The sequence below is a fragment of the Chionomys nivalis genome, chromosome 19, assembly GCF_950005125.1.
Source record: "Chionomys nivalis chromosome 19, mChiNiv1.1, whole genome shotgun sequence".
NCBI lineage: Eukaryota > Metazoa > Chordata > Mammalia > Rodentia > Cricetidae > Chionomys > Chionomys nivalis.
The window spans coordinates 11,893,710-11,920,984 of NC_080104.1; the positions used below are offsets into that span (position 1 = coordinate 11,893,710).

Genomic DNA, 27,275 nt, shown 5'->3' on the forward strand with positions numbered 1-27,275 from the left:
CAGTGTGATAGGATAGCAGAACACAGAGACACAGCCAGGGGCTCAAAGAGCACTTGGTAATTTCATAGGAAAAAGCGCAGAGATCTGACAGCTCTCACACGCGAGGAGTGAGAAGGCTGCTTTGCTCCCCAACCTGTTTCCACAAACAGTCTTCTAAGACTGTGCATGTAAGTACACGTGTGGCTTACAAAGCACCTGAAAAATATTAATTGCTACCCTTGTTAGATGGCAATCTAGGAGACTCCAAATAATTAATATTTGAGATCATAAACAACTATTCCAGCCAGATGGTGGGGGCGTGCATACCTTTAATCCCAGCATTTGGGAGGCAGAAGCAGGCAGGCAGGCAGATCTGTGAGTTTGAGGCCAGGCTGGTCTACAGAGTGAGTTCTAGGACAGCCAAGGCTACAAAGAGAAACACTGTCTCGAAAAACCAGGAAAAAAAAAAAAAAGAAAAAGAACTATTCCAAGCTAGGGCTGTTGCTCAGTGGTAGCATTCTTGCTTAGCATTTATTTACAAGGTCCTGAGTGTATCCCCTGCGGTTTAGGAGTAGTGAGGGCATGGATGGGCATTGGAATCTTAGCACTCAAGCACTGGGGGATGAGGACAGTTGAGTCTGAGACCAGCTTAGGCTACACAGCAAGTTCTAGGTCAGCCTAGGTTACACAAAGAGACCTTGTTCCAAACATATATATGCAAGTACTTGCAGACACACACTCCAATACCAACAACAGAAAGAAAAGAACAATTCTTCCAACAGGGAAATTACTTAAGCTATAAAATGCTGCTTCACAGCAATTCTCAGGGCTACATCTAGAGAAATGTGCTAGGGTCCAAGTTGATAGAGACGGCCAAACCAGATGACCCAGGAAGAAGCCACAGACAGAGACGAACAGGTTGACAGTCAGCCTCCATCGAGCGCTGCCTTCAACAGTCAAGTCACCTCACCTTCAGAATGGAATCAAGACACTCACAACTCAATGCTAAAGCTCACAATTCAAATCCTTAGTGATTTGGTGCTCTTAGTGACCATCGCCTGGCATGACTTTACACTTACACGTCACCTCTCCTGCTTGATTAATCCCGCCCACAAGGCAAGAGCACTAGTAAGAGAATTAAGGTGAACAGACAAGTTGAACTGGCTGCAGCGCTTGCATAGGGGACAGGGATTTTGGTTCCACGTAAAGTGAGACTGCGCAAAGGCTCTGAGGTGCTTCATATGGTAAATCCTTGAAATGTTCCTGCCAGGACTAACCAGAGATTCTTCCTCAATTTAGGGCTATATACTGGCACTTGGTTGAAGCAAAAGTTAGGTCTAGATATGCGTCTGATTAATGGTGTCCCTGAATAACACCTGTTGATTCTATTAGAAGAGAAAAACAAAGACAAAGCTTACAGGGATATGGTGGCTTCACCCTAATCTAAACAATAGCCGCATACCGAGTATTATCTATTTTTTCCCTCTGTGTTCAAAGGAAAATATTACCTAGGGAAAAGGAAGTAGGCAGTGGTCAATGGGATTTTTTTTTAAATAGTATTAGCAAACTGCTCTGATATGTACGTAACTCAGGCTTATCTCCTACACAGTTTTCATACGACATTAACATTTAGCAATAAGACAAAAAGCAGAATAACTAACAGTTCACAGGCCCCGTGTCAATAGGAGCCGACAGCTGGTACTTGAGCCACTCTGCGGCCATCTGGAAGCTGGTCTTGGTATCCAGGCGGCACACCCATCTCAGCACTTCGCCTTGCTGGGCTCGGGAGGCTGACAAGAGAAGAACATGGATCAACACCTGGCGTGCAGCACTCAGCAGCCAGTCGTCTATCCAGCTATGAGGACTGGGGAGACGTTCATGGTCTAGATCCAACAGTGGCTCCTTATAGGAGTCTTGAACTCAACTAAAGATGGTCTAGCTGCTGTGGAGAACAGCCTTATTTCTCAAAAAGTTCAACATAAGAGGGTACTGGAAGAGATAAACACAATTCATGGGCATAGAACAGTGTTGAAATGTGGCAGCATCCTTCTGCAAGAATCTGGAACTTCAGATTGTTTTCCAGGTTTGAAGATGCATCACAGCCACGATCACAGCACAAAATGCCATTCTGAGAGTGTGGGAAGGAAGCTTACCATTGAAGAAAGCATTGAAGTCCTCATCGCTATCAAAGTCAAACCGAGAATATTCACAGCTGGGGCTGTCTGTCTTAGAAGGAAAGCCCATCTGGAATAAGAAAGACAATTGGGGAAAATGGACCTACTGAAGAGTATGTGACCAAAGTCCTTCATGATTCACCTAAGAGGAACTAGGGTTTGCATGGCAGCAACTACATCTGTTCTACCCCAAATCCAGCCAGCACTCCAGCTGCACTCTAGACAGTAATTCAAGGAGAACGCAGCCAGCTGATATGCTCCTCTGGATTCCTCAGGGACGATAACTCCCAGGGTTCATTAAGATCCAAGTATGAACATAGCTCAAGAAGTACTAATTCCATAAGCAATAAAGTTGAGGGATCAGCGATTGCTTGTTTCATCATATTACACAACCAAGCTGAGTACGATGGCACACATCTACAATCCAAGTTCAAGGACAGTTTTAGCTACACAGCGCTTCCAGGACAGACTGAGTTACAGTGAGACCCTGTCTCAAAAAACAAACCAAAACATAAAACAAAAAAAGAGAAAAAAGTACCATAAAACTAGAACACAGTATGTGTTAGATAAATTCTTGAGGAACTAGAGTCCCACTCTATGACTTTACAATCTACAATGAGGGCTAGGGTGTGTTTGTATGTATGTGTGCATCTTGTCTAGCATGTATAAGGCCCTGGAAGAAAGGTAAGAAGGGAGGTCCTCCAGCTGCAGCTCTTAGCAGATCTGAGAATTTCTATAAACAAGTCTTTGAAGGGGGAGCAATCATAGCTGCTACCCTCATTCCTCACATGCATTCCCAACTTGCACATGCCCTTCAGAAACAATCCTTAGATATGATTCCATCTTAGAATCCACCTGGTTCCACCGTCTTGTATTTCCAAAACAGTCTACTAAATCTGCTTTTAATTTCTCAGCAGCAATTAGCTCATGGCTCTATTCTTTTCTTAGGACCATTCTGAACAGCTTCCTTCCTCAATAAGAAAACTTTCTTAGAGGATTTAAAGAGACTCAATCATGCTAATCAAAGTCTTCTGTCTGCTCAACAACACTCTGCAACTTAGGATTTCCATTACTTACCTTAACTAAGTTGGTCATGGATGCACGAAGGTATTTTGGTATTATTGCTAATAGCGAAGGATCACGGGATAGAATCTCATGCCTGAAGAGGGCGCCCCAGGTCATATGAGTTGAAGAGCGTAGAAACTAAACCAAAACAAAAATCCATACAGCTTAGCTTATGGGTTTGGATATGTCTTGGCCAAGATTGTTACTCAGCCTAACATTTATCAACAACCATTTTATAAGAGGAAATCTCTGCATTTTGCAATCACTTCTGCAGTACATCAGCAATGGGTGACTGGATAATGACATGCAGAGGCAAGTGGGTCAGGTGTGAACCCTTGGAGCATGGTAAGGATGTCACTTAACCCTTTCTCTGTTCAGATGGCACTAGGATCACAAAGCGAATGCAATCAATCAAAGTAACACAACTCACTAATCTTGGATTTAAATTTTTTCTTGTTTAAATCAATGGTGCCACAACCCATCTCATGGAGCACAATCAGAAAGCCACCTGTGTGGAAACCTGCTGACCAAGACAGTGACATGCTCGAGGAACAGAGCCAATAATTCTTTCATAAAATGTTTGTTTGTTTGTTTATTTATTATTGTATGTGGCTCTGTGTGTTACAGCCAGAGGTCAGAGGCCAACTTTCAGAAGTTGGTTCTCCCTCCTGTCACTGTTACTCTCAGGGACTGAGCTCACACTGCCAGGCTGGTGTAGCAGTCATTCCTTAGGTCCAGTGACATTTGCATACACGTAGGAAATACTCCAGGACACAATACTCAATGTCGGTTAACCATACAAAGTTTGTTAAGTTATTTGTATAAAGTTTTTTTTACCTGACTTGGATGGGTTGTGAAAGCAAGAAAAGATTCCAAGTACTTTCCAAAGTTTACTGGTGTTTGTATATTAGCATCTAAGCCCTAAAGAAGAAAAAGACCACATTAAAGGTACTGAGTAGTAAGCAGCTGAAGGGAGATGGCTAAGGGAAAGTAGGGGGAATGAGTAATAAACAGATAACAGAAATAACATTTTGAAGACTAGATGTATTGGTACACGCCTGTTATCTTAACACTAGGAGAGCCAAGGCAGAAGTAAGCTGAGTTTAAAAATAGACTAAATTACAAAGAGATACTGTCTCAAAAATTTAAAACCAAGGCTAGAAGAAGACAGTAGTAGCCGGGTGGTGGTGGCGCATGCCTTTAATTCCAGCACTCAGCAGACAGAGACAAAAGAATCTATGAGTTTCAGGCTAGCCTTGGTCTACAGAGCAAGGTCTATATAGCAAGTTCCGAATTAGCCAGAGCCATTACATGAAGAAACCCTGTCTTTAAGAAAAAAGAAAGAAAAAAAAGATTATTTCATCAGACCTATTCTATTTATATTTTTGTGACTCAATCTGTTAAATACCCATTCAATCCAGGTGTGCTTACAGTTACCTTGAATCCCAGCTCTGAAAGGCAGAGGCAGGTGAATCTGTGAGTCTAAGGCTAGTGTGGTCTACACTGTGAGTCCCAGGCCAGCCAGGGCTACATAGTGAGATTCTACGTCAACAACAAGCAAACTGCCACCAACAAAAAAAACAACATTGGGCTGGAGAGATGGCTCAGTGGTTAAGAGCAGCGGCTGCTCTTCTAGAGATCCTGAGTTCAATTCCCAGAAACTATATGGTAGCTCACAACCACCCATGATGAGACCTAGTGCCCTCTTCTGGCGGACATACAGGCAGAACATTGTATAAATAAATAATGAATAAAAAAAAAAAATCAAAGAACCCAACAACATCAGCCTATGCATCCACGCCCACCTTTTTATTGAAGATGATTTACTGAATAGAATCATGTGAAAAAACTGGTAGAGCAATGCCTCATCAATACCATCAGTGAAGTGGCAGTGCTTCTGATTCCTAAGTAAATGATCCCCCAAGCAGCCCCATGTCTCCAGAGCACACTTGCTCACCAGCAGTGCACACAGAAGATTGCCCAGTGCACATAACACCTGACAAAGTCTTTTCAGGAAGAGGTAGTGCTTTTCTTCCAAGCCTCCTCCATCTGCAGTCCTGTTAAGGAAGAGAATTGTATGATTAGTTACATGTCAACAAAAGCAAGGAGTCCCACCAGGAAGAAGTTCTACTGACTGGGCCTCACCAATACAATCTTAGTGTTTACTAAGTCAAAAAACAACTACAGGCCAGTTGTGGTGGCAGAGGTGACCTCTGTTGAGTTCAAAGTCAGCCTGGCCTGTAAACGGAAGGCTGTCTCAAAAAACAAGCAAACAAACAAACAAACATACAACTCAACAAGCCAGCATGGTGGTACTTGCCTTTGACCCCAGAACATAGGCATCTAGCTAGTTCCAGATCAGCCAGGGAGACAAAGTGAGACCCCATTTCAAACAAACAACGAGTGACAAAACCCAGCTCTGATGTGGGATATGGTTTCAATGCAGTTTCTTGCCTCATCATTAGATACTCTGATCTGGACACGATAAAAGTGCTTACTACTTTAGGGACTGACGGAGACAGCACATACACCCAGAAGTGCTTACTACTTTAGGGACTGACAGAGAAGCACATACACCCAGAAGCAGCAGCACAAAACACTGGTTGAGACCCACGGAGATCTTGCAGAGATTCTCAGCATTGGAAAACATGGCATTAATGTAATGATAACTTACACCAGGGATCAAAAAAGGATAGAATAAAAATACTTTATGTCCTCAGCCAGTCAGATGGCTTAGCAGGTAGAGAGAGGCACTTGCTGCCAAGTGCAAAGATTTGAGCTCAATTCCTGGGACCCACTGGGTGGTAGGAGAAAACTGGATCTTACGAATTGTTCTCTGATCAAATACATACCATAATGTGTGCCTGTGTGTACTTCCATGCAAATAAAAATAAATATAATTAAAAAAATACTTTGTTTAAGCATGGTGGTACACACCTTTAACCCTAAGAGAGACAGGCATTTCTTAGGATTCGAGGCCAGCCTGGTCTATGTACTGAGTTCCAGAACAGCTAAGGCTATATAGTGAGACCCTGTCTCAAAAAAAACCAAAAACAAACAAACAAAAAAAAACAAGCAAAATAAAGTGTCTCACTTTTCTAAATTTCCTCCAGAGTTTAGGTCTGTAATTCATCCATAATCAAATAGCTCTCATAAAAACACACACCTACAACAAAAGAGACTATATCTGAGTTTTTTTGTTGGTGAAAATTAGCCTAAGACAGAGATTACTGAACCTCAGAAGAAACAACTCATGTGCACTGCAGAAGCAGTAACTGAGACCTCAAGGCAGGAGGATGAGGAAACCCAGTCTCAGGGGAGCCAGAGACCGGAGGGACGCAGACAGACAGCACACTCTGCAGCCTGCCTAAGTGCGGGTGGGCACAGCATTACCAACTGGAGACCTCTGGGAGCATATCACAGTTGCTACAGATTTAAGAGCTAGACCTTAGGAGCAGTAACCACAGTGACAGCCAAAGATATATTATTCAGGTAACAGAATTCCTTAAAAACAGATGCATCCTTCTTAAGACAGCAAATGCCATATTAGAGTGCATAGTGAGGGATCACAGGTAACAAACACATCTTGTTTCTTACACCCCTTTCCATACTTGTCTTTGAGACTCAGATAAGAGCATCACAAAGAGGGTGGACCCAGAGAGATGGTTCATAGTCTCATTCATTCAAATTCTCTGTCTCTCTCTCTTAGACACACATACATACACAAATGCACATCAGGAAAAACATACTGTAAGAGGAAGGACTTGGGAGGACCTGGGGGAGCAGAAACTGTGGTCAGAATACATTCTCTGAAAATAAGCTATTCTCAATAAAAATTAATTTTTTTTTTTTTTTTTTTTTTTTTGGTTTTTCGAGACAGGGTTTCTCTGTGGTTTTGGAGCCTGTCCTGGAACTAGCTCTTTAGACCAGGCTGGTCTCGAACTCAGAGATCCGCTTGCCTCTGCCTCCCAAGTGCTGGGATTAAAGGCGTGCGCCACCACCGCCCGGCAAAAATTAAAATTATTAAAAAATAAAACCATACTGTAGGGCTAGGTGGGCTATCAGTGGTATTTCAGTATTTTCTCAGCACGTACAAAGCTCAGCACCAAAATAAGCAACAAACAAACAAACAACAAAAACCCACCTAAACTAAGGGCTGGGGGTAGCACCAACAGGTTCTGCCCTGTATGAGGACCACAATTGGACTCTCCTGTAAGAGCTGGATTTGCACCTGTAACCCTGGTGCAGGGGGATGAAACAGGCAGACTTTAGAGATTATTGGCCAGCTAGTCTAGCCAAGTGAGTGAGTTCCAGGTTCAGTAAGATGTTGGCTCAAAAAACAAGGTGCACAGCAATAAAGGAAGACACTGGTATTGACCTCTGATCTTCATGCACAGACATCTATAAACACGATGTACATAAAATGAAAGTAAAACAGCAAAAGAACACATCAAAACCCCACAAGATATAGAAAGGCAAAGACTCACTGTGCAGCGGAGAGAATATAATGCATAGCAACATCTCCAAATAAGATCATCAACGGTTTCCGGTCTTCCAACTTGCCCTGGATCCAATTTTAGGAAAACATGGTCATATACACTAACTATAATATAAAAAATAAAAACAAAAAAAAACCCTCATAGTACTTATATCTTCTATACCTCTGACATCAAAGTAAGCTTTAAACTTTAATGATACTTTAATTAAATATAGTGACAAGAATCATGGCTATTTCAAGGAGCCACTAGCCTAATACATTTTCATATACTATGTTCACGATTTCAATATTTCAATGTCGCAAACTTTTTTTTTAATATTTATTTTTTTATTATGTATACAATATTCTGTCTGTGTGTATGCCTGAAGTCCAGAAGGGGGCGCCAGACTTCTTTACAGATGGTTGTGAGCCACCATGTGGTTGCTGGGAATTGAACTCAGGACCTTTGGAAGAGCAGGCAATGCTCTTAACCACTGAGCCATCTCTCCAGCCCCTCAATGTCGCAAACTTTTATCTAAAGGCATTGGAGGCAGCTAGTAAGTTGAGGTTAAGGGATAAAATCCCCAACCCTTTAAGCTCGAGACACACAGCTGAACTGGGTTTAATACATGATGGTTTGAATGAGAATGTACTTGGTCCCAGGTGGTGGTGCTGTTTGAGGGAGGACATGGAACCTTTAGGAGGTGCATTCTTGCTGTAGGAAGTAATGTGAATGGCGGGGGGTCTTTCAGAGTATACGGCCTTTCCCTTTTCTAGTTCTCTCAGCTAACCATTCTTATTACCATGGCTGCTGTCACGATGGCCTCCCATCCCTCTGGAACCACTTCCCCAAGTCACCTTTGTCACTGATAGCCAGGGCTTACTTTTCTGCTGACTGCAATGAGCAGACACTCAGCAGCTCCCAACTGCAGCTCCTCTTCATTAAGAAGCAGGCAGAGTGTCTCCAGCAGTTTGCAGTTTTCAGCAACAATGTGATTCAGAGACACCCAGTCAATATAGCCTGCCAGGGTATTCAGTGTTGCGGTGCTTACTCGGCAGTTTGCTTTAGCCTGTGTGAAAACACTTGAGTAAGAGGGACTGAATTAAAACTTATTTTCAAATTCTGAAATAGAAATAATTCTTAAAAAAAGTTTTCGCATAATTACTGATGGGGAGCTCAAATTTCTTTCCCGATAACGGAACCATTTCTTATCATCCTCAGCACTGATCACTAACAACAGATTGGCAAGTATGGCATTATATCTTCTTTGAAAAACTCCCACACTGTCATTGTACCTCCTACTATAGTTAAGTGAGGATGGGGGCTTTAGAAGGCTGTGGCCATTCGGAGGCCGCAGTCATTAGGTACAGCTACCCATACCTGAGAACTTTAAGAAGCATCCTTCTGACTCCACACAGTGCTCTTACCTCCACCTCCCGAGAAGCATCAGTCTTCTGGAAGAGAAATATAAAGAACCCAAGGGTTTACTGAGGAAAAGACTCACGAAAACTTACTACTCTCTAATAAAGGGGCTGGAAGGATGAGGGTTTACATAGAGCCAACTATTTTGGTTTCTTTTCAGACAAGGTCTTGCTAGTACAGCTCTGGTGTGCCTGGAACTCACTATGTAGTCCAGGCTAACCTCAACCTGAGAGTATCTCCTGCCTCAGCCTCTCAAGTGCTGAGATAAGAAGTCTGAGCAGCTTGCAACATTGGCAACCAAGAGACTGACCAAAAAACAGGTTAAAGAAACAAAACTAATGAATAAAGTTTATGACTACCTATGTATAACTACAGTAAATCACGCATGACAAATTAGTAAATACCCAAACACCAAAGTAATGGCTGCTATGCAAAAACATGTACAAACACAGCTGATTTTTATTTATCCTATGTATCAAGCCTAGGCCAGCCAGGTGACTGTTTCAAATACCTAAAACTCCTCAAGAAAAGGAGAAATAAAAACAAGTGAAAGTAATGACTTCCTACAGTACTTGAAGGCAACTATTACTCGAGTCATAAAGGACCTAAGCAACAACAGCTAGGTCCAGCTTTATCTTCCATTCCAATGATCCTCTACAAGCCCTGGGGCCAGGGAATGGAACCCAATAGGCAAGCCTCTTTATCTGAGTTCAAAATTCAGTACTCTCCTTAATTGTGTCTGTGAAGGGACACAAATTAATTGGGACTGAGAATGAATGACACAGAAATTCAAAATACCAGTGCCAGGTAGACAGCGCATGTCTATAATCTCAGCATTTGGAAGGTGGAGGCAGCAGGATGGCGAGTTTGAAGCCAACCCTAGGATATGAGACCATATCTCAAACATGAGTAACAAAGTGAAGGAAGGAGACCCCTGTGTGTTTACTTCTAATTTATGTTCAAGCTATCACCAATTTGAGCTGCTCCAGCACACACTCTGCCGAGTGCGCCTAATATACAGAAACCAACAGACTGCTCTAACAATAGCTGTCTACAAGGAAAAAAGTTTTGTGAGCAGAGAAAATGTATTTTTTTTTTTAAGAAAAAGTGAGAAAGAACCCCAAGGGGATGAGCAGATACAAAAACAATTTTCTTCCTTATTGCTATTGTTTTTTGAGATAGGGTCTCTCTATGTAGCACTGGCTGGCTATGTGGACCAGGCTAGCCTCAAACAGAGATCTGTCTGCCTCTGGCCCCAAGTGCTAAAAATTAAATAATAAATGAGTTCATTTATAATTTGTAATATGTGCGTGTGTGCAGGACAGAATGGATGTGGAGATCCAAGTGTAACAAAAACATGTTCAATTCTCTCCTTCTACCAAGTGGTCTCAGGAATGAGACTCAGGCTGCCAAGCTTGGCAGCAAGTGCCCTTACCTACAGAGTTACTTTGCAGCTTAGAAAATCATTTTTGGTCGTATAGTACTGTGAAGCTGTTCACAGACCTTAAAGCATGAAGTGGAGCTCTCCACGTGCTAAGTCTTCTGTGTTTAAGACTATTTGAGCCAGAGTGGGTCTTACTTACTAGACGCTGGCCTTGAACTCCATCTGGCAGAGGAGAATCTTATATCCTGACTTCTTTGCCCTGCACTGAGGGTGGGATGACAGGTATGAACTACCACACCTAGCATTTAAAAATTTAAGAGTAACTGGGCATGGTGGCTCAAGCCTTTAATCCCAGCTCTTGGAAGGCAGAGGCAGGTATATCTCTGAGTTCCAGGTCAGCCTGGTCTACCTACAAAGCAAGTTCCAGGATACCAAGCGCTGTTATATAGATAAACTCTGTCTTGAAATCTACCCCTCGAAGTATAAATATTGCTGAGGTCCAAAAATTTTGATCCAGAATTCTTTCAAGAATCAAGGAATATCATCATTAATTTACTGCTATTTATTAGACAATACAAATAAGTGTTTCAGGAAAAGTTATCTTGAGGCTAGTCAAACCTGCTCCGATTTCCTCTGTGAAGATAACCCATTTTACAGAAGGTACTCCTAGGGATTTCATTTTCTAAGGGAGAACATAGATTCTGATTTTTGTTTTAAGATAGACTCCTTAAATACGTAGCTGAGGGTGAACTTGAACTTCTTTTTTTGTAGGGTATATACATTGGTATATGCACACGTAAATGATATGTCTACAGACATATGTGCATGTATGTTGGAGTGATGTAGAGGTTAGAGGTCAACATCATGTATCTTCTATTGCTCTCCACCTGTTTTTTTTTTTTTTTTTTTTGGTTTTTCGAGACAGGGTTTCTCTGTGGTTTTGGAGCCTGTCCTGGAACTACCTCTTATAGACCAGGCTGGTCTCGAACTCACAGAGATCCGCCTGCCTCTGCCTCCCAAGTGCTGGGATTAAAGGCGTGCGCCACCACTGCCAGGCTTCCACCTGTTTTTGAGAAAGGGTATTTGACTGAAGCCAGATCTCGTTAGTTGGCTAGCCTAGCCATCTAGCAAGTTCTGTGTCCATTGCTCATTACTGGGATTACAGACACCCCCCAGACAAAGATGTCATGAGGGTGCTGGAGATCCTAGCTTGGGCCCTCATATTTGTGTGGCAAGAACTTTATTCACTGAACCATTTCCTCAGTTCCTACTGCCTACTAGGTTTTTGTATAATAATACAAATTATTAGGGGGGCTAGAGAGATGGCTCAGTGGTTAAGAGCACTGGCTATCCTTCCAGGGGTTCTGAGTTCAATTCCCAGCAACCACAGGGTGGCTCACAACCATCTGTAATGAGATCTGGCATTCTCTTCTCGCCTTCAGGCACACATGCAGACAAAATACTGTATACATAATAAATAAATCTTAAAAATATATATACCATAAGGGTTTTCAAGACAGGGTTTCAACATGTACCTCTGGCTGTCCTGTCCTGGAACTCACTTTAAAAACACAGATGGCCCAACCTCACAGAGATCTTCCTGCCTCTGCCTGCCAAATGTTGAGATTTAAGGCATGAACTACCATGCCCAGCTAACTTTTTCTTTTTAAAAGATTTTTATTTTCACTGGGTGGTGGTGGCACATGTACTCTGGAGACAGAGACAGGCAGATCTCTGGGAGTTCAAGGCCAGCCTGGTCTATAAGAGCTATTTCTATCTAGGACAGGTTCCAAAGCTACAGAGAAACCCTGCCTCGAAAAAAACAGAAAAAAAATTGTTTTCATTCATGTAAATATGTGTGTCTGCATGAGTGCATGCCACGTGTGTACAGGTATCAGTGGAGGCCAAAGGTTATGGGGTCCTTTGGAGTTGGGATTACAGTTATGGGATGTCATATAAGTGCTGGGAACCAGACAGGTCCTCAGCACTCTTTCCTGATGAACCATCTCTCAAACTCCAAGATTAATTTTCAAATGCCTTCTAAAAATTAAAGGTGGGAAAGGCGTTTGTCCACTCTTTTCTGTGGTGTAGGAGGTCCTTCTGTTTGTGTGTTGCTTTCATTGGTTAATCAATAAAGAAACTGCTTGGCCTGATAGGGCAGAACTTAGGGAGGTGGAGAAGACAGACCTGAATTCTGGGAGGAAGAAGCAGAGAGAGAGAGAGAGAGAGAGAGAGAGAGAGAGAGCGAGAGCGAACAAGCGCGAAATAGCGCTGCCATGGAGCTACCAGGTCAGACATGCTGAATCTTTCCCAGTAAGCCATGACCTCGTGGTGACATACAGTTAATAGAAATGGGTTAAATCAAGATGTGAGAGTTAGCCAATAGGAGGCTAGAGCTAATGGCCAAGCAGCGTTTTTTTAATTAATACAGTTTCTGTGTGATTATTTCACGTGTACGCTAGCTGGGCAGCCGGGACAAAAAAGCAGGCCCTCTCCTCTTCCTGTAACATTTCTTTTTTTTTTTTTTTTTGGTTTTTCGAGACAGGGTTTCTCTGTAGCTTTTGGTGCCTGTCCTGGAACTAGCTCTTGTAGACCAGGCTGGCCTCGAACTCACAGAGATCCGCCTGCTTCCTGTAACATTTCTACAGAAGCAAAACCCACTGAGAACAAAATACAACATCGCACAGTGACAATTAATACCTACTACAGCCAACCCACTGCAAAAGGAACCAGGACCAAAGGAACACCTTGATTCATCAGGACTTTAAAGACTTGTCAAAAATCTAAAAAGGCTTTGTGGTTGTTGTTTATTAATTATGTGTATGGGTACCAAGTGTGTGTCTGGTTCTTAAGAAGGCCAGAAGAGGGCATGAGAGCCTCTGGGACTTGATTTACAGAAGATTGTGAGAGGAATCAAATACCATCTAGAGTTTTAATAACAAATTTTAAACTGCAGCTTTATGCTTCTTAGGTTTTGCAGACAAAGTCTCACTATGTACCCCTAGCTAACCTGAAACTCACTAGTATACCAAGCTGGCTTGGAACGTGGGAGATCTGCTTCCCTCTGCCTTTCGTGTAATGGGAATAAAGGAGTGTGCCACCATGCCTGGCTCTTATGCTATTTTAAAAGAATGCTTTTATTTTGAAAGAAATTTACATATAAACTCATTGAGCTGAATATCTGAGAAAATGGTTTAATTTTTCTGACATTTCCTAGAAATTTTGCTCTTAAGATGGCCTTTCCTGCCAGGCGATGGTGGTGCACACCTTTAATCCCAGCACTTCGGATGCAGAGGCAGGTGGATCTTAGTGAGTTAGAGGCCAGTCTGCTCTACAAAACAAGTTCCAGGACAGACAGAACTCTTACACAGAAAAATAATCTTGTCTTGAAACTCCCCATTCAAAAAAAAAAAAAAAAAAAAAAAAAGGCCTTTCTTTCTGCAAAACCATACACTCTCATATCCCCATGGAAAGTCATTTTCACAAAAACAACAAATAAACACCCCGAAACAAAAAACATTACATTCAGGTCAAATACAGGACATCTGCTGTACCCAGCGCATAGGTCTGCAATCCCAGCTACTCAGGGGGACAAAGGAAAGGATCACAAACTCATGGCCTGCTTGGATGGTTAAGTGGGGTCAAGGACATCCTCGGCAACTTAACAAGAACTTCACTCAAAACAAAAGGCAAGAGTGTGGTAAAGGTACAGCTTCACAGCAGAGTGCTTGCTCAGAATATAAGCAGGGTGTAAGTTCCAGCCTGGGAAGAGAGGACCTTGCGGGGAGGAATCCATACCATTTGCTGGTACTTGTTTACATTTTCCTGAAGTGTGCTGAGCAGAAAGCTGAAGATTCTTTCCATGTTCTGCGTTAATGTTTGCTGAATATCCCTTCTTCTTTGAGTGGGAAGTGTCTGAAAGGTCACTACATCCTCTGCCAACCGCAAAAGGATAAACATCACTAACTCCCTCTGCGTTTCCTAGGCCAACAGAAACAAGCTAGTTAACCAAAAGCACTTTATTGTGTGCATATGCTAACAGATGACCTGCTATTGATAAACCGTGAACACGATTACAAAGCAAACTCTGCAACTGCTCTAACCATGAGCACACACAGCCAGCAGGCACGCACTCCATACCCCTTGTCTGGAGAGAGTGTCCAGTTCCAGCAGCAAGTCAGGCCAGTGCTGTGGCCATTCTCGTTTGATCATCTCTACCATAATTCTGGACAGAACATCTTTAATGTGGTTCTCCTCCTCTAGAATACTCAACGTTCCCTGAAAGAAAGACATGAAGACAGTAAGACTAAACTCTAGGCATAAAAACTCGGAGCCCTTGAACTTCGAATGTGACCCAGTTGGTACAGTATTTGCTGGATCCTGGCTTTAATCCCCAACAGGACATAAACTGAGTGTGGTGGCACACATCTGTAATCTCACATATGGGCAGTGGAGGAGGATCAGAAAGTCAAGTCACCCTCTGAGCCAGTGAGACAGCTCAACAGGTAATTGAGCTTTCTGTGTAAGCCTGATGATTTGGGTTCACTCAAGAAACCCGTGGCAAAAGGAATGAACTGACTTCTCAAAGTTGTCCTTTAACCTTCATCAATGTCTGTGCTACGTATACGCTTGAGTATGTACACACAGTGACAGAATAGTGTCATTCTCTACAACATATCAACTTTGTGCCCAGCCTGATCCACATGAAACTGTGCCTCAAAAGGGGTGAGAGGTGTGTGTCAGTGAGGAAAGGTGCTGTCTCCAAGGCTGACAAGCTCAGTCCCATCCCCATAACCCATATGGTAGAAGGAAAGAACTGATCCCCTCTAGTTGTCCTCTGACTCCCAACGCACGCCATAGTACTCACGCCACACCCAACCCTCCACAGAGACGAATGGAACTGAAAGAATATTCTCCTCTGAACCTAAACCTGTTCTCCATGTATGAATCACTTGTCTTGCATTCTCAGCAATCCATGTTCCCACGTAAAATATAAACGACAGTTTCAACAGCTAATAAGTGGCTGTCAGAGTCAGGAAAACACTGCTGCTCTTATTCACAAATGGAAGAGGCTTTTGTATTGCTTCATGGTTTTGAAGATCACAGGGGATGCAGAAGTAAGATGTGCACTGGGAAACTGACAGACTGCAAGGGCATTGAGGAGCGCTGTAACACCAGTAGTTCCAATATTAAAGAAGATTAACTGTCACTGTCTCCCAAGAATTTAAACTAATCTAATTTTGTAAAACATCTTTTCCCAATTAAAAGTAGAGAAGGTCAGGTTGGTAGTACTTGTCTGTAATCCCAGTACACAGGAGGGTCAAAAATTTAAGTTTATTCTCAGCTATATAGCAAGACCGAAGCTACCCTGGGCTTCATGAGAACCTATCTCAAAAAACTCCCACTAACTACACATGTACCCCCTGTTAATACACTCTTATAAAAGAAAGGATGGGCATGGTGGCTGATGCCCGCAGTCCCAGAATGCAAGAGGCTGAAGGCAGGTGGAGGCCAATATGGGACACAGAATGAAGTCCTCGTTCAAAAAAAAAAAAAGAAAGGCTAGCTAGACATGGTACAGTACCTCTGGAATCCCAGTACTTGGGAGGCAGGGGAGGGAGGATAGTTTGAAACCACTCAGAACATAGTGAAACTAACTAAATTAAATAAATAAAAAGGCCACCAATTTATAGCATGTGTGAAGTCTTATTAATGACTGAGACAAATCCACTCTCTATGGTTTCATCACATGGCTCACAGTAGTTAAGCTTTGATAAAAAGCAAAAAAGATTCAAAGTGAATGGTGTTGTAATCATCTAATTTACATCTAAGAATCTTATCTATCTATTTATTTTGAGGCACGATCTAAGTAGCCTTCGCTGTAGACTGGTCTGGCCTTGAACTCTTGAGATCTGCCCACTTCTGCCTCCCCAGTGCTGAGTAAAAGGTGTGTGACACCATATCCGGCTACATCTAAGAATCATATTCATTCATTTGCTGAGAAGTTTAATCTCCTCCGCTCTGTCTTTAAGGTCATGCGGATATCTGGGAATACGAGCCTCCCAACAACCCTTTGCTCACATTTACGAGCAGCTCCATGACACTGTTCTTCAGATAAACCTTCTCCAATCGTGACATGCTGTTCCAGCGAAACCTGACCACCAAAACAAAATCAACAAAACCATGTTAGAAGACTTTTCTTCATAAGAGAATATCTGTTTCCTGTTTTACATTTTGTAAGTTTCATTAAGAAATTATACTTGCTGTGCTATGGTGGCGCACACCTTTAATCCCAGCATTCGGGACGCAGAGGCAGGTGGATCTCTGTCAGTCTGAAGTCAGCCTGGTCTACAGAGAGAGTTTCAGGACAGCCAGAGCTGTTACAGAGAAACCCTGTCTTAAAAAACAAAACAAAACAAAAACAAAAAAACTACTTTTGGTCAGGTGTGGTGACTGTCAACTTTTATTCCAGCATTCGGTAGGTAACAGCAGGTGGATCTATGATTTCAAGGCCAGGTTGATCTACATAGTGAATTCCAGGAATTCCAGGACAGTCAAGGTGTCATAGAGAGACTCTGTCTCAAGAAATCAAAAACTCATGCTCCCCACCCCCAAATACACGTTTGAGGATGGAGAGGTGTCTCAGTGATTAAGAAGATCTGAGTTTGGTTCCAAGCACCTATGCTGGGAGCACACAAACACCTGTAAGCTCCATGATGATCACATACACATTATGTGCATTCTACCTTCACTCACAAGCACATACCCATACAAATGCACATTAATTAAAAATAATAAATTCTTGCTGGGTGGTGGTGGTGCACACTTTTAATACCAGTACTTGGAAGGCAGAGGCAGGTGGATTTTAGTGAGTTCAAGGTCAGCCTGGTCTACAAAATGAGTTCCAAGACAGCCAGAACTGTTACACAGAAAAACTGTCTCAAAAAACAAAACAAAACAAAAACTCTTAAAAACATCCTTGGTGCTGGAAAGATGGCTCAGCAGTTAAGAGTACTTGCTACTCTTGCAGAGGATTTGAGTTTGGGTACCAACACCCATATGGCAGCTCATCACCATCTGTAACTCCAGTTCCAGGAGATGCAATATCCTCTTCTGGCCTCTGTGGGCACCAGGCATGCACACGGTACACATACATACAGGCAGGCAAACACTTATACACATAAAATAATTAGGTTGACCTATTTAAAAATTCTACTTTTGATTCTGTGCTCCTCAGAGAATGAACAAAAGTCCATTTTAAACAAGTAACACAGAGTCTCAAGGAGCTTTGTATATGCCTTGTCCATTAACCAGCATTTACACAAGATTTATGTCACAAATCAGCTTTTCTCCTTGATTCTGTTGACAAATTCCATCTAGCATCTACAGTGTCAATGCTTTTCAAAACAAAAAAGTTTTTCTGGCTGGGCGTTGGTGGCACATGCATGCCTTTAATTGCAGCACTTGGAAGGCAGAGGCAGATGGATCTCTGCTGAGTGCAAGGACAGGCTCCAAAGCCACACAGTGAAACCCTAAGGGGTGTGTGTGTGTGCTCTGTTTCTTTTTTAAATTTTGGTTTCTTGATACAAAGTTTCACTCTATAGCTCACTATACTGGAACTATGTAGCGTATGTGAGCCTGAACTTGTGGCAATATTCCTGCTTTAGTTTCTCCTGCACAGCCAACGTGAGCCACTATGCCTGGCTTGTTGAATGCTTAGCGTGTGTAACACATTTACAGAGATGACTTAACTGAACAAGAAGTAAAAACCCTGAGTTCTGTTCTCTCCTAGCCATTGGAAAAGCACCTGTGGAGGTCATAAAAGGATTAAAGAGTTGCTCTCTTCAGCAGATTGCAGTGGCCAAGAGCTCCTTACTTGACAACATGTTCCAGGATCTGAAGGCCAAAATGTCTGACGATGGCAATCTGTGTTATTTCAGCCAACCTCAAGCCACACGGGACACAGATAGGGCACTTTTCTTTAAACTCTTCACAAAACTGAAAGAAGAAAAGTTATTATTTCCACGGGGAAACATGAGAAAATCCCAACCTTAGCTGATTGTGTGCATTGTTTCTGGGAACTGAACCTTTCACTAGATCCTCGGCTTTCTCTTTTTGATAAGTGTATGCAGTATATTTATGTATGTGCATGTGTATGTAGCTGAGCAAGCAAATGAAAGCCAGAAACTGAAGCTGAATGTCTTTCTCTCTTGGCTAGACTGACTAGCCAGCAAACTCAGGGATCTGCTAGTCTCTTCCACAGCTATGCTTGGATGCCAGCACCCGGCAGCCACAATAGCACTTCACCCTCTAAGCAGTTTGTTCACTTCTTGAGAAAGGGTCTCTCGAAATTGCCTGGGCTGGTCTTTAACTTTTGAATTTACCGCCTTAGTCTCCTGAGTACTGGGGATTATAGGCCTGCCTTTTCCACTGTATTTTAAGTTGCATGATCTAGATTAGTATTACTAATGATCTACTTTCACAGTAATCATGTTAACACTAAAAAGAAAGTGGCCCTAAAAGAAGGAAAAAACGTTAGAGATATACCAATAGAGGAGGAACGGCAACCCCTGGGATTAGCTTTAAAAACTGTGGCTGACAGGAAAAGACAGTAAACAAGCGCATCTGTGCGTCTGCGTTTCAGTCACAGGCCTATTCGAGGTCTCTGTAGTATTCTATTTCTGTGCCTGTGTAAAACTCTTCACAATTTAAAAAAAAAAAAGCACACAGCTGTTTGATTCTAAACCCTGTACCACATACACCTATATGTTGTTGCTCACTCTAATGGGGAAGAAGCTCTGTTGCCGGTTCCCAAATAGCAAAACTTGAGATAGACCTTGGGGCAGCACCTGGGACTCAAGAAAACTATTTCCAGGAAACCAAAGTGCCCTTGTGAAAATGCAAAGCCAGTGGTAAGGCTCATCTTTGCGCAAAAATAGCAGAATATCTCACACCCATAAACAGTGGAGGAGTGTTAACGAATCAGCTAGAGATGCCCAAGACTAGAAAGAAAGTCATGTAAGACCGTAAGAAAAAGGGATACTCGGGGGTTTGAAATCACCACAAGTCTGGAATGGATCGGCAATGCAATGAGGATGGCATTGGGGACAGAATTTGCACGTGCGCTCCTAGAACGCCAGGCAATGTGGGGCTTGCCCGGGCGTCAGAACGAGCGCAGCCTGCTGTGGTGGAGATCCGTGGTGAGGTCAAGAGTGAAAAGAAGTAAGCAGTGGGCAGAAAGGCCACTGCGAAGTGGCTGGGGAATGCGCAGCACTTAGGGACGGGCGCGCAAACGAAGAGAAGACCCAAACGAGAAGGGGTGAGGCGGCCCGCGCGACCAGAAGCCACTGTACCAACTGCGAGTGGGAGATCCAATGGCTGCAGAGGCGGGAGACAAAATGAGCTTGGAAAGGCCGTCGGGGAAAACTGGGATGGGGGTCTCGGGGCAGGCCCAGGGCGCCAGGACCCCAGCTACCTTGAGGGCTTCCAGCCGGTAGCGCTGGGTGGAGCTGGGGTCCATCATGACCGTCACCGCTTTCACTAGCTCCTCGCACAGCGCGTTCACTTGCTCCATATCCATGGCTAGAGCCGGAAACACCACCGCCGACCCGGGAGCACGAGGCGCACACGGCTCCCCTGGCCGGACCACACGTTGATAACCAGGCCGCGGCGGGCTGGGGGTGGGGAACCGGAGGAGGAGGGTGAGCAGCAGAGGCAGGAGCTGGGACGAACACAGCGCTGCGCACGCGCCAGCCCCGCCACCGCGCATGCGCGCACGGAAGTGGCGGCTCATTGAGTCGGCCCTGCCTGAGTGGGCGGGGCGCGGGAACGGAAGTTTCGCGATGCGCAGGCGCACCAACCGTCCCTCGCTGCGCGCGCGCGCGCGCGGAGCTGAACTCCATCTCCTCTGGGTTTGCTGTGGGACGCAAACTTTCAGGCTGCGCGGGCTCGTTGCTTGGTGGGATCCTAGGGATACCGGCTCGATTCTCCGTCGACACGGGCAGCCGGCCTCTCGGAACCCACTGACCTGCTCCTGGGAAGGCGACGAGATTGTGTAGACGCCGTCATTTCCCTCCAGGGGACGCAGCCCGCAGCCCGCAGCACTGCTCTTGGCAGTTTTGACAGGTGCCCGCCGCCGGGGGTAAGGACATTAAAACTCGGGGTTCGGAATCGCTGTGTCGGATTGCTTCCGTTGTCTTGGCTGTTGGTTTTTCTTGGATAACTGGGGGTATACTTGGCCGAAGTGGAAACATGCTTCAGTGGCGAGAAGGCCCTGAGATTGTCTCTAAGGAATGTTGTCTTGTTGAAAGGATTATTTACTTGTAACTTAAACCTTCCTCTTCACCGGTACATATTTTCTTGTGCATGTTACTACGCTCCAGATGTGTTTTGTACAGAAGGGATAAACCAAAATGTTTTAAAACGCATCCCACTACGCCTCTGGAGACTGAGACAGTAGGATTGCTTCGGGTTTGAGGACAGCCTGAGCCACAGCGTGAGATTCTGCTTCAGAAAAAAAAAAAAAAAGGAAAAAAAGCCAAACCTAAATTAACATAATCCTTTCGGAAGCAAAGTTTCGGCAGTGCGCTGATTTTACACTGATACAGACATTAGTACAAAAGAAACACATATAAGGAGTTTTTTCTACTTAGTTTATGATTATGCTTGCTGCCCTTAAATCACAGGTTCTTGTTTCACATCTGATATCTATATCGAATGTGGCACTTCCCTGTATTGATTGTGGCAGCACATTTGCCATTTTCTGGCTTTATCTGTTCCAGTGTTACAGAAAAACCTCTTCAAAACAAAGGCACGCCTGACTTGCGTAGGTGAGTGATTAAGGAGTTAAGGCCTTGAACATTCCGATCTTTATTTATTATCTTTACACTAATACTGCAGCTTATTTTCAAGGTGAATGTTCATTTGAAAAAGAAAAATTCAAGTTACGGTTAGGTACTCACTCATCTGTATAACCTGTTTCTTGTATTTAAATCATGAATTTCCTGTGTTCCTGTGGAAGTGTTATGATAGGCCATTGGTATGCAAAGCTGCTGTGTAGTGTAAGTGCCTTGAGCACCTTTAAAAATCATGATGTAATCTCAGTGGTTAGCAGAGCAAGTTTTGAGGCCAATTTGGGCTATGTGACATTCTGTCTTTTAAAAATAAGTAAGGGGGGCTGGAGAGATGGCTCAGTGGTTAAGAGCATTGCCTGCTCTTCCAAAGGTCCTGAGTTCAATTCCCAGCAACCACATGGTGGCTCACAACCATCTGTAATGAGGTCTGGTGCCCTCTTCTGACCTGCAGGCATACACACAGACAGAATATTGTATACATAATAAATAAATATTTTAAAAAAATAAAAAAAATAAAAATAAGTAAGTACAGGTGGGAAAATAAAGTAACCACTTCTCATAACAACAAAGGAATTGCACAAATAGAAAATCACTGAGCCCCACAAAGTAGTTGTAAGAGGTAGGAGCCTCACAAGGTAGGAGCTGTTGAAAGTTTGCAGAGAAACAGGATATTTATGTAGTATTAGATTATTCTCTCTCTTTCTCTCTTTGTGTGTGTGTGTGTATGTTCTTGGAACAAAGTTCTTTCTATGTAGCTCAGGTTGACCTTGAACTTAAAATCATCTTGCCTTAGCCACTTGAGTGCTAGAATTACAGAGGCATGCCACTATTCTCTATATCCAAATTTTTTAAAAATTATTTCAAAATAAACAGTTTTACCTGATGAAAGTTGCAGTGGCAAACTCCTTTAGTCCTAGCAGAGGCAGTTGGATCTCTGTGACTTTGAAGCCAACCTGGTCTTTATAGGGAGCTACAGGGTAGCCAGAGCTACACAGTGAGACCCTGTCTCATGCCTCTTCCAATTTTGCATGAATGCTATGATATTTTAGATAGATAGATAGATAGATAGATAGATAGATAGATAGATATAGTCCTTCCAAATTCACAGGAAGATTGATTCCAGAATGCTCTTCCTGAAGTCTGCAGGATACCCAGACTGCAGGTGCTTGGGTCTCTTACATAAAATGTCACATGTAGTGTTTGCGTGTGACCTATGTCACTGTATATATAGACACACACACAGAGTCACTTGCTAAGGTTCAAAGTTGTAGTCTTGAGAATGCTAGGAAAGAGCTCTAACAGTGAGAAACATCCCATCCCACCCTCTCACAAATACTTCAAATCCTAATACCTAGAATATAAGTAACTATATAAATAGATAATCTGTATATCATAGATAATGATGGGAAGTATCCATATACAGTCATTGTGCGTGGTTTTTCCCTGAATGTTTTCAATCTGAGGTTGATTGATATACAACATTTTCTTCTTTTTTTCCTAAATTTACAGTTAGGGTTTATCTATTACCCTTTTGCCCTCTCTACCTAGTGTACTTTGTGGGTTTTTGGTCTGAGTAGTTTTAATGTTCATTTTCCTATGAATTATGATGCTGAGTCCATTGTTAGGCACTGTGGTGGTTTGAGTGACAGTGACTGTTCCACCCCCCATAGACTCATATGTTTGAATGCTTGGTCTTTAGGTAGTGGAACTGTTTGGACAGAGTTCGAGGTATGACCTTGTTAGAGGGGCTGCGTAAGTGAAAATTCCCTGTCCAGCAGCCACTTCACAAATAACTACTCAGTCTTAATTATAAATGCTCAGTGAATAACTCAGGCTTGTTGCTAGGTAACTCTTACATTTAAATTAACCCATATTTCTTATCCATGCTTTACGCCATGGCTCTTGACTTGTTACCTCATTTTCTACACAACCTGCTTCCTCGGCCTCTGGCTGGAGTCTCCTCTGACTCCAGAGTCATCTGTTTCTGGTTGTCCCACCTATGCTTCCTGCCTCACTACCAGCCTGTCAACTTTTTATTAACCATTGAGAAGAATATATATTCACAGTGTAGGGAGGATTATTCCACAGCAGAGCTGTACCACTGGGGGTGGGCTTTGAGGTTTCAAAAGCCCACAGTAGGCCCTGTCACTTCTCTCTGCCTATAGATCAGGATGTAACATTTTCCAGCTACCACTCCGGCCCCATGCCTATCTGCTTCCTGCCATGATGACCATGGACTAACCCTCTGTAACCAAGCACCCAATTAAATGCTCTCTTTTATAAGAGTTGCTTGGATCATGGTGTCCCTTCACACAACAGAACAGTAATAAAACAGGCAACTTTGGCTATTTATGAAATGTCTGTTACTGAGAATGAGTAGCCAGGTGTTTTGATGCATGCTTCTAATCCCACCACTTGGGAAATAAAGGCAGGAGAATATGAGCCCCCTGAAACTGTATTTAAAGCTTTATGTATTACCTTTATACAATTGTATTACTTTATTCTCATGTCAACAGTAAGGAAATGGCTTCCATTCTTCTTAATTCCCATGCTCCTATTCATGCTGTGACTCATCAGTTAGAATGTGGAAATACAGTTGTTACTGTTGTTTTGAGAAAGGGTCTCACTGTGTAGACCTGAAGATCCGTCAAGGGCCATGAGAGGTATAGCAGGATGACTAGTATTCCACAGACTGACCTACCAAATGGGTCATAGGGAGCCACACCTGGAAAGGCTGTGGAGTTACTAGCTGTGGAAACTGGCTGGTCTTCTCCATAATTTCTCTTATGAGTCACTTCATCTCTTCCCTAGGAATAGCTTTACTGTTTCCCACTGTTTATCTCATCTACTGGGCTCATACATCTGTGGCTAGCCTGGAAGAGGACTTTTCATTTACTGTATAATTTTGATATATAGAATATATACTGGGTGCCCTGAATTCTCCCACAGTCAACTTGGGAGAGCAACCTCAGTTTACCCCTATTCTGCTTTTTACTGCGTCGAGTAAAGGATGATTCCTGCCTTGCTCATGGCTTTACTGATTACAAACGTTTAGCTCTTCACTTAGTCATTTAAGAATATATTGTAGCACATGAATCCCCCTCCCTAGCTTCTCTAATGACTCAATCTCTCTCTTAATTAAACTCCTTCCCCCTTAAGAGTTCACAGAGACTTTCACAGACCACTCCCACTTTGAGCCAAAAAGTAAGCTGACAGCTACAGCTTTGTGTAAAAATCCTTATCTGTAGTGGTATTTTATTTATGTTTTAATAAATAAGCTTGCCTGAAGATCAGAGGGTAAAACTAAGCCACTAGAGGCCAGGCAATGATGTCACACACCTTTAAACCCAGTACTAAGGAGTCACATGCTTTTAATCCCAGCACTAAAGGGGAATATAAAATGGGAGATGACAAGGGCAGTCGCCCAGCCTTGGTAGAGGTGAAACTTCTCTAGTGGCTTGACTGTTTTGCTTTTCTGATCTTCAGCTTGAACCCCAATATCTGTCTCTGTGTTTTTATTTTATTTTATTTATTTTATTCGTGCCTTTAATGACCCTGAAGGAATTCCAGCCCTGTACTGTGCTATTGCCAGAGAATTGTTGATTGTGTCTATATGTGTCTATAAGCTAGACGAAACTTTTGCAGCAGGACAGAAGACTAAATGGGACGTGATAAGAGATGTATGTGAGCTGATTCATTTCCCTTACTCTCATTTCTATAGCCAGTTCTAGCACTTGCTGTAGCATTCCTTTTGAATCCTGAGAGGTTTAGGGGCTGGTACCCCAATAAACCTCAATAAAGATCTATCTGCCCCTGCCTCCTGAGTGCTGAGATCAAAGATGTGCACCTACCGCACGTGGTCGACATATAATAGGAGTCTTTTGTTGTGTTTTTGTATTTTAGATTAATTATTTTCTATTTCTGAATGTCTTCCAGAATAAATGGCTGCTGGGCAGGATCGAGTGGTTGCTCTTGTGGATATGGATTGTTTTTTTGTCCAGGTGGAACAGCGACAAAATCCTCACTTGAGGAATAAACCTTGTGCAGTTGTACAGTACAAATCATGGAAAGGTGGTGGGTATGTATAATTGATGGTGTCGTGTGTGTGTGTGTGTACATGTTCACACACATCAGATTCAGCTAGGCTGACTGGTCAGCAAATCTAGAGAGCCACCTGTTTCTACTCTCACAGACCTGGAATTAAAGGCATGTACTACTGCACCCAGCTTTTTCTGTGGGTCCTAGGGATCCCAACCTAGGTCTACTACCTTGCATGGCAGACACTTTACTGAGACTGAGCCATCTTTCCAGCCCCTCTTAGTATTTAAAAAAAAAATTATGTGTGTGTTTTGTCCACTTCTGTGTCTGTGTACCACCTGCATACAGTACCCACAGAGGGCAAAATAGGGTGTCAAATCCTCTGGGACTGGAGTTACTGATGAGCCATCATTTGGGTGCTGGGAATCAAGCCCGGGTAAAAAGAGCAAGCAGTGCTCTTAATACTTCACCATCACCCCAGACCCCACTACTATTTTAGTCTATGGAAACTCAATGATTCTATTCTAGGTCTTATTTTTGAGGTTTCTGAACTGCTGTGTCTGCAATTGAATAATAGCATCTGTGGTCACAAAATTTCTAATTTTATGTGTTTATGGCCTACTTTTGTTAACGTTTGTTGTTTGAGATCATGTAATACTTTTGGTTTTGTTTCCTTTTCTCTCCCTAACTTTAGAATTATTGCAGTGAGTTATGAAGCTCGTGCATTTGGGGTCACTAGAAACATGTGGGCAGATGATGCTAAGAAGCTATGTCCAGATCTTCTCCTGGCACAAGTTCGTGAGTCCCGTGGGAAAGCTAACCTCACCAAGTAAGCAAAAAACATTATAAAGGAGCATAGAGGACTTAGGCAGTGTTTTGTGTATATGAGAGTGTGGCCTGTGATAGAGTGGTTGCCTAGCATTTATTCAATCCTAGGTTTAATACCAAGGGCCACTTAAAAAAAAAAGCTACAGGTGATACTTGTTATGCTAGCTTGTTGTTCCTTGCAGTGTACTCAATCAACTGTTGTTCAAACAAATATGAAATGTTTTTCTGTCCACATCCTGTGTCTATGAGTTAAATATTTTATGTGTACTTCAGTAATAATTTTATTACTGCTTTTAAGTTCTTGTCTTTAAGGAACCACTTATTATCTTCCTTGTTTAAAAATCAGTCATGGGGAGATGAAAGATGGCTCAATGGTTAAGAGGAGGTACTGTTCTCAGAGAGGACCTGAGTTTGTTTCCCAGAACCTACATTGGGCCTCGTAGATGGTGAATGACCGTTCTTATTGCCACCTTCTTTGTGGGAGCCATTTTCCTGAGCCCAAGTTGGAAAGGACGGGGGTGAGGGGGGAGGACTTTATTTGCCTTATTTTTTAAAAATTTATTTATTTTTATTTAATGTGCATTGGTGTTTTATCTGCATGTATGTCTGTGTGAGGGTGTCAGATACCCTGGAACTGGAGTTATAAACAGTTCCATGAGCTGCCATGTGGGTGCAGGGAATTGAAACGAAGAGCAGCCAGGGCTCTTAACTGCTTAGCTACCTCTCCAACCCTTGCCTTTTTTCTTCTTCAGTTGATTTTGTCTCTCTGCAAACTTGAAGGTTTGCCCTAGAATGAGGGACATGTATAGAGGTAGACACAAGTTCCAGTCATTATAATGGTCCTGCTTTAGTCAGTGTTCTATTGCTGTGAAGAGACACCAGGACCATGACAATTCTTATAGAAAGAAAACATTTAATTGTGGCTTGCTTAGACTTTCAGAGGTTTATTAGTCTTTTATTTTGATGCAGAGAGTATGGCGGCACACAGGCAGTCAGGGCAGCTCAGAGTTCCTTTTAATTATTATTGTTTTTATTGAGCTATATATTTTTCTCC

General features: G+C 42.9%; 2 protein-coding genes across 5 annotated transcripts in view; one reads left to right on the top strand and one right to left on the bottom strand.

The window, feature by feature from the left end:
* Xpo5 (exportin 5) overlaps positions 1-20,265 on the bottom strand; it is a 40,144-nt gene extending 19,879 nt beyond the window's left edge. For all 3 annotated transcript variants that reach the window (XM_057751784.1, XM_057751783.1, XM_057751782.1), the window contains exons 1-13: positions 19,978-20,265; positions 18,379-18,500; positions 16,584-16,656; positions 14,643-14,780; positions 14,301-14,483; positions 9,124-9,150; positions 8,580-8,765; positions 7,706-7,782; positions 5,176-5,275; positions 4,056-4,139; positions 3,231-3,356; positions 2,133-2,223; positions 1,641-1,769 (exon numbers count right to left, since the gene is read on the bottom strand). In XM_057751784.1, coding sequence (XP_057607767.1) covers positions 1,641-1,769; positions 2,133-2,223; positions 3,231-3,356; positions 4,056-4,139; positions 5,176-5,275; positions 7,706-7,782; positions 8,580-8,765; positions 9,124-9,150; positions 14,301-14,483; positions 14,643-14,780; positions 16,584-16,656; positions 18,379-18,500; positions 19,978-20,082 — 1,441 coding nt within the window. In that variant the 5' untranslated portion in view covers positions 20,083-20,265. The remainder of the gene's footprint in view (positions 1-1,640; positions 1,770-2,132; positions 2,224-3,230; positions 3,357-4,055; positions 4,140-5,175; positions 5,276-7,705; positions 7,783-8,579; positions 8,766-9,123; positions 9,151-14,300; positions 14,484-14,642; positions 14,781-16,583; positions 16,657-18,378; positions 18,501-19,977) is intronic.
* Positions 20,266-20,385: 120 nt separating this feature from the next.
* Polh (DNA polymerase eta) overlaps positions 20,386-27,275 on the top strand; it is a 40,951-nt gene continuing 34,061 nt past the window's right edge. The window contains exons 1-3 of one of the 2 annotated variants that reach the window (XM_057752013.1): positions 20,386-20,643; positions 25,292-25,433; positions 26,088-26,222. In XM_057752013.1, coding sequence (XP_057607996.1) covers positions 25,297-25,433; positions 26,088-26,222 — 272 coding nt within the window. In that variant the 5' untranslated portion in view covers positions 20,386-20,643; positions 25,292-25,296. Of the gene's footprint in view, positions 20,644-25,291; positions 25,434-26,087; positions 26,223-27,275 lie in introns of those variants that run through there. The other variant, XM_057752014.1, reaches the window with a different exon arrangement.